This window comes from Phalangium opilio, unplaced genomic scaffold, assembly GCF_054372755.1.
Source record: "Phalangium opilio isolate 3A_F unplaced genomic scaffold, DU_Popi_V2 ptg001170l_1, whole genome shotgun sequence".
Lineage (NCBI taxonomy): Eukaryota > Metazoa > Arthropoda > Arachnida > Opiliones > Phalangiidae > Phalangium > Phalangium opilio.
In genome coordinates, this window is record NW_028324255.1 from 355,997 (window position 1) to 363,561 (window position 7,565).

Here is a 7,565-nt window from a genome sequence, read left to right on the forward strand (position 1 = left end):
TCAAAAAACGAATACATCCAGATTTTAATGCGTACAAATTTGTATTAAACGAATTATATAGTTTGGTTCGTCAGTCATCTCTGCAAAACCCATTTCCATTGGCCCCAAGGTACTTAGCAGAAAATCTTTATGTGGTCAACAAATATTCATGCCTCATTCCTAGTACAAATTTATTCATATATAACTATACTAAATTTTAATGAAAATTATGTATATTTTGATACTTTTAATTTTTTACGTACCAAATTTTAATAATTTGAGTCGTTATTCTCAATGAGATAGATGTGCTATATTGATATTTAGTGTAATAAGGCGTTGGTTTAGCACATTTAATTTCATCCCACGAAATGAAAGACAAATTTGCTAGTCATCCCCTTGCAATTTCGCATATTGTTCCTAATTTGAAGATTTTTTTTGCAGTTCGGAAATGTTAGATAGTCGGAACATCCTTAGGGGTGCGTGTAAAGATTGTGGAAAGGACGAGTGCTGTGAATACGAAAGAAGCACAGATGTAACAAATAACAATTGTGCTTACTGTTGTTGCCCAGTTATGAAACACGAAAAAAGTAAGCACGGGCGAATACCAGTTTTTGACTGTCGAGACGAATATCGAATAGTGAAAAATTTTCTTATCGAATACCGAGACGAATAGTTGTTTGGGAACCGAATATCGAAAATTAGGCTTAACTTAAAATTGCCCTTATCGAATAGTTATCGAATAGTCAGAAATAGAAGGATTAATTAAAATCAATTTAAATTATATTTAGAATTTAGATGCGCTATAGAGTAGTAGCACTTCAGGCCTATTTTCCCATAGAAACTTATACATTAAAAAGCGTAACTGCCGTTACTTTTTTAAATCATTTTTAGGGTTAATATTTTTGTTTTCTCGAATAGTTAATCGAATATTTACCGAATAGTTAATCGAATATTTAACGAATAGTTAGTCGAATATTTAACGAATAGTAGGCCCGAATAGTAAAATTCACTATTCGATATTCGTTCGAATACCCGAAATGGGGCTTATCGAATATCGAGACGGTTATTCGTCTCGATATTCGATCGAGTTATTCGTGTTACTCGAGTATTCGCCCATGCTTAGAAAAAAGTATTTCATAAACCTTCATAAATAGACTATTACTTAACTGCGCATTTATTAATGTAGTGATTAACGCAAATGATGTTTCAACACCTGCCTTGCCATTTGAAAAAGGAGCGTCTTCTGACATAAGTAGTTAAATTATTGGATAGGGGTGTAACTTTTTATATTTGAAATGATTTTGTTTTTGTAGGACCTAATTCTAGCATGTCTGTGATGGAAACTAGTTGCGAGAACTATTCTCAGACCTTAAATTGCCAGCAGCATACGGAGAAGCCAAATTTTCTTAGTTCAAACAGCAAAGAAACTGCTGATGAGACTGATACCATTGGCAAAGATCAAGAAGCCAGCTTTGCTTCTATTAATATTGAGGAAGAAAATACCAATAACAAAAAGCCAGAAAACTCAGTAAGTTATATTTGAATTATATATAACTTGATAATATTCTAACTATATATACGCGAAGATTTCAGCCTTTTCTAAGTTTATAGAGAAAGCCCTAAAGGATGGTACTGTCACCAGTGGCCATACTTGGCACATTTTCGTCTCCGAATGCTGTTTTTTTTATATAAAAAAACCCCAATGTTTGTGCACGAACCGCTTACACAAATATAGGTAGAGATGGGCCGATACCAGTTTAAACCGATACCGATATGATCCGATACTTGGGAAACCGATACGTACCGATACCGATATTTTACCCGATCCTTCGATTAAACCGATATCAAACCGATACCGATATGGTATCGGTATCGGCCCATCTCTATTGATGATTCTCGATCCAATTTCGGTACTTGAAACTATAAAACTAGCTTATCATACGAAAAACCCATTTTAGACACTAGTTACGTCATCCAAAAATAGATGAAAAACTGTGCTGTCTCAGAGTTTAGGTCTTATGGCGTCATCTACTCTCAACATAAGTATTTATTTTTTTCAAAAAAATCGGGTAGAAATATCGGTTCATTTTTAACCGATACCGATATATCGGTTAAGGCCAAATATCGGTACCGATACCGATATGGCATAAGTATCGGCCCATCTCTAAATATAGGCTCAAGGATGTATGATCTATATCCAAGCATAAAATTAGACGGCACTACACCATGGGTATAAGTCCGATAATGAATGCATTTTTTAGCTCTTCGCTGTGAGTAATTAAGTTGTATACATCATAGGAAAAATTTACAAAATCACTTAGCTCGAAAATAAGAAAGCAAAGAATAATTGAAAAATCGACTGATGAAACGAGAGAAACAAAAGGATTCAAGCGTTTAGCTGCGGCAAATACAGAGACAATCTCAAAACCAAAAGTTTCTAAGAATTCGAAATCAAAACCCGTCTTAAAGTGAGCATTTATATTTTAATGCCTTTCTAAATTCTACGATATCTTAAAGTAAAGGAATTTTGTAGTATTTCTATAGCTAAAACCCTCGTTTAAATTATTAATTACTTAATACCTGTACTTTATACCCCACATTAAATGAATATATTTGCCATCATTTATTTCCTTTCATTCAAATGTATAAATGTGCATACCCACCAGAGCTAGCAGCGTAACATTATTTTATATTAAGATTCTTATTATTTTAAATGATTTCTTTACTTTGTGGGTTTTCATATTTCAATAGGGCTTTATCAATTTTTCCTTTAAATATGTGTGTTTGTTTTAGTCGATTTTCGAAAAGCCATTATAAGGGAGACCAGGCAACTGCTGATGAAGAGAAAAGTTGTATAAAAATTATTCAAACTGAGTGGATTAAAGCCAAGCCAGATATGGGCGTTGTAAAGGCAAATTTAAAAAAGATATTCAATTTGCGAACCAACCTTATCAGTAGCGATGAAGTGATTTTAGAAGTGTTCTCTTGTTTTGAAACTGTCGACATTGTAAGTTAAACGTATTGTTTTTAACTTCTAACTTAGAAAATTGCTTTATAAAGCCCACATTGAATAAGATTTCTTGCACTTTGCAGTTTTTGTTTGAGTTTCGCCTTATGTGCGGAAGAGAGGTATTTGAATCAGTATCCCGTAATGTTGAAAAATTCTTCAATATAATTATAGACATATCAGAAGCGAGAAAAAATAAGGTATTTGCTTATCAATTAAACTAATATAAACCGCGTTTTAAAGTGTTTAATTCAGGACCACGATTTTATGTACTTCGCGTGGATGTGGTTTGTTAAAAAGGCAGGAAATTTTCAAACCAAAGGAATTAAAACTATGTCAATTATTGAAGGAGTTAAAGTATGTAAATATCATTTATTTTCATATCTATTCATTTGAATATTTAACTCTTTTCCCCATCTGACAGGACTCAGAAATACTTGAGCAAATGAAAATTCGCGCGAAAGGACCACCTCTGTGCCTAGTGGCGATTGATAACGGTAAAATATCAAAAGCAGTGATTGTCGGCAACGGATTCGAAATTATATTTAAGGATCATGAACTGAAACTCCCGACGATACTGATGACTCTGCTTTCAGCATATTACACTCAAGAATTGGACTACCCAATTGTGTTTCTTCAACCGATGGCCCTCTTTGCGAAATGGGTCATGAACCATTCGTATTATAAGCTTGGAAATAGAGCAGCAAAACTGGATAAGGAAATTAAAACACTGTGGCAATAATAAATGAATAAAGAAAGTGAAAATGTATACTGAATGATTATTATTAGCATTTTAAGCACACTTCCGAGAACCACATCAAGATCATATAAAGTGTTCTTAAAAAAGGGAATTTTAGAACACTTCGCGTCTTTAGAACACAATAAGAGCACAATATACGGCACACTATAAGAACGTTTACCCACTTCAAGAACACATGATTAGAATATTTTAAGAACGCTTGAACATATCAAGAACATTTCAACATCACTTTTAGAACATTTTAAAGTGGTCTTGTGAATGTGTTCTTAAATCGATACCAAATTTGGTGGTCTTAATGTGTGCTTCAACCATTCTTGGAATGATCCTGGAAATTGCAGTGTACGGCTAATAACATATTTAATGTAAATGAAGATCGTATGTGCCAGATTTAAGATATTCAATTTTCAAAGCTAAAATGAACAATGTAATAATTGAAATCATTTTCGAGAAGTTTCTCAGGTTTCGTTTCATTTATGACTATTTATAAAGGACGTTCCTGGTATACGCTAGATGGTTTCTGATAGTGTTTTATTCGGCTAATTACATATTTAATGTAAATGAAAATCGTATGTGCCAGATTTAAGATATTCAACTTTCAAAGCTAAAATGAACAATGTAATAATTGAAATCATTTTCGAGATGTTTCTCAGGTTTCGTTTCATTTATGACTAATTCAAGGACGTTCCCGGTATACGCTAGATGGTTTCTGATAGTGTTTTATTCGGCTAATAACATATTTAATGTAAATGAAAATCGTATGTGCCAGATTTAAGATATTCAACTTTCAAAGCTAAAATGAACAATGTAATAATTGAAATCATTTTCGAGATGTTTCTCAGGTTTCGTTTCATTTATGACTATTTATAAAGGACGTTCCTGGTATACGCTAGATGGTTTCTGATAGTGTTTTATTCGGCTAGTAACATATTTAATGTAAATGAATATCGTATGTGCCAGATTTAAGATATTCAACTTTCAAAGCTAAAATGAACAATGTAATAATTGAAATCATTTTCGAGATGTTTCTCAGGTTTCGTTTCATTTATGACTATTTATAAAGGACGTTCCTGGTATACGCTAGATGGTTTCTGATAGTGTTTTATTCGGCTAATAACATATTTAATGTAAATGAAAATCGTATGTGCCAGATTTAAGATATTCAACTTTCAAAGCTAAAATGAACAATGTAATAATTGAAATCATTTTCGAGATGTTTCTCAGGTTTCGTTTCATTTATGACTATTTATAAAGGACGTTCCTGGTATACGCTAGATGGTTTCTGATAGTGTTTTATTCGGCTTATAACATATTTAATGTAAATGAAAATCGTATGTGCCAGATTTAAGATATTCAACTTTCAAAGCTAAAATGAACAATGTAATAATTGAAATCATTTTCGAGATGTTTCTCAGGTTTCGTTTCATTTATGACTTTTTATAAAGGACGTTCCTGGTATACGCTAGATGGTTTCTGATAGTGTTTTATTCGGCTAATAACATATTTAATGTAAATGAAAATCGTATGTGCCAGATTTAAGATATTCAACTTTCAAAGCTAAAATGAACAATGTAATAATTGAAATCATTTTCGAGATGTTTCTCAGGTTTCGTTTCATTTATGACTATTTATAAAGGACGTTCCTGGTATACGCTAGGTGGTTTCTGACAGTGTTTTATTCGGCTAATAACATATTTAAACTAAATGAAAATCGTATGTGCCAGATTTAAGATATTCAACTTTCAAGGCTAAAATGAACAGTGTAATAATTGAAATCATTTTCGAGATCTGTCTCAGGTTTCATTTCATTTATGACTAATTCAAGGACTTTTCCGGTATACGCTAGATGGTTTCTGATAGTGATTTATACGGCTTATAACATATTTAAACTAAATGAAGATCGTATGTGCCAGATTTAAGATATTCAACTTTCAAAGCTAAAATGAACAATGTAATAATTTAAATCATTTTCGAGATGTTTCTCAGGTTTCGTTTCATTTATGACTATTTATAAAGGACGTTCCTGGTATACGCTAGATGGTTTCTGATAGTGTTTTATTCGGCTTATAACATAATTAATGTAAATGAAAATCGTATGTGCCAGATTTAAGATATTCAACTTTCAAAGCTAAAATGAACAATGTAATAATTGAAATCATTTTCGAGATGTTTCTCAGGTTTCGTTTCATTTATGACTATTTATAAAGGACGTTCCTAGTATACGCTAGATGGTTTCTGATAGTGTTTTATTCGGCTTATAACATATTTAATGTAAATGAAAATCGTATGTGCCAGATTTAAGATATTCAACTTTCAAAACTAAAATGAACAATGTAATAATTGAAATCACTTTCGAGATGTTTCTCAGGTTTCGTTTCATTTATGACTATTTATAAAGGATGTTCCTGGTATACGCAGATGGTTTCTGATAGTGTCTTATTCGGCTAATAACGTATTTAATGTAAATGAAAATCGTATGTGCCAGATTTAAGATATTCAACTTTCAAAGCTAAAATGAACAATGTAATAATTGAAATCATTTTCGAGATGTTTCTCAGGTTTCGTTTCATTTATGACTATTTATAAAGGACGTTCCTGGTATACGCTAGATGGTTTCTGATAGTGTTTTATTCGGCTAATAACATATTTAATGTAAATGAAAATCGTATGTGCCAGATTTAAGATATTCAACTTTAAAAGCTAAAATGAACAATGTAATAATTGAAATCATTTTCGAGATGTTTCTCAGGTTTCGTTTCATTTATGACTATTTATAAAGGACGTTCCTGGTATACGCTAGATGGTTTCTGATAGTGTTTTATTCGGCTTATAACATATTTAATGTAAATGAAAATCGTATGTGCCAGATTTAAGATATTCAACTTTCAAAGCTAAAATGAACAATGTAATAATTGAAATCATTTTCGAGATGTTTCTCAGGTTTCGCTTCATTTATGACTATTTATAAAGGACGTTCCTGGTATACCCTAGATGGTTTCTGACTGTGTTTTATACGGCTAATAACATATTTAAACTAAATGAAGATCGTTTGTGCCAGAATTAAGATATTCAACTTTCAAGGCTAAATTGAACAGTGTAATAATTGAAATCATTTTCGAGATGTTTCTCAGGTTTCGTTTCATTTATGACTATTTATAAAGGACGTTCCTGGTATACGCTAGATGGTTTCTGACTGTGTTTTATACGGCTAATAACATATTTAAACTAAATGAAGATCGTTTGTGCCAGAATTAATATATTCAACTTTCAAGGCTAAAATGAACAGTGTAATAATTGAAATCATTTTCGAGATGTTTCTCAGGTTTCGTTTCATTTATGACTATTTATAAAGGACGTTCCTGGTATACGCTAGATGGTTTCTGATAGTGTTTTATTCGGCTTATAACATATTTAATGTAAATGAAAATCGTATGTGCCAGATTTAAGATATTCAACTTTCAAAGCTAAAATGAACAATGTAATAATTGAAATCATTTTCGAGATGTTTCTCAGGTTTCGTTTCATTTATGACTATTTATAAAGGACGTTCCTGGTATACGCTAGATGGATTCTGACAGTGTTTTATACGGCTAATAACATATTTAAACTAAATGAAGATCGATTGTGCCAGAATTAAGATATTCAACTTTCAAGGCTAAAATGAACAGTGTAATAATTGAAATCATTTTCGAGATGTTTCTCAGGTTTCGTTTCATTTATGACTATTTATAAAGGACGTTCCTGGTATACGCTAGATGGTTTCTGATAGTGTTTTATTCGGCTTATAACATATTTAATGTAAATGAAAATCGTATGTGCCAG

The 7,565-nt window shown here is 31.8% G+C and overlaps 1 protein-coding gene across 1 annotated transcript; it reads left to right on the forward strand.

The window, feature by feature from the left end:
• Positions 1–2,918: 2,918 nt before the first annotated feature.
• LOC149584023 (uncharacterized) lies at positions 2,919–3,749 on the forward strand. The gene is made up of 4 exons (XM_089863692.1): positions 2,919–2,986; positions 3,073–3,186; positions 3,242–3,343; positions 3,411–3,749. The coding sequence occupies exons 2-4, from the start codon at positions 3,094–3,096 to the stop codon at positions 3,726–3,728; spliced, it is 513 nt and encodes a 170-aa protein (XP_089719818.1). The 5' UTR covers positions 2,919–2,986; positions 3,073–3,093; the 3' UTR covers positions 3,729–3,749.
• Positions 3,750–7,565: the final 3,816 nt, after the last annotated feature.

What these genes read in the sequence shown, in the direction of transcription:
- LOC149584023 (XM_089863692.1), top strand. Translation starts at nt 3,094, where the DNA reads ATGTGCGGAAGAGAGGTATTTGAATCAGTATCCCGTAATGTTGAAAAA. An exon ending in CAGAAGCGAGAAAAAATAAG is followed by an intron (nt 3,187 to 3,241) that starts GTATTTGCTTAT and finishes TGTTTAATTCAG; the next exon opens with GACCACGATTTTATGTACTT. An exon ending in CAATTATTGAAGGAGTTAAA is followed by an intron (nt 3,344 to 3,410) that starts GTATGTAAATAT and finishes CCCATCTGACAG; the next exon opens with GACTCAGAAATACTTGAGCA.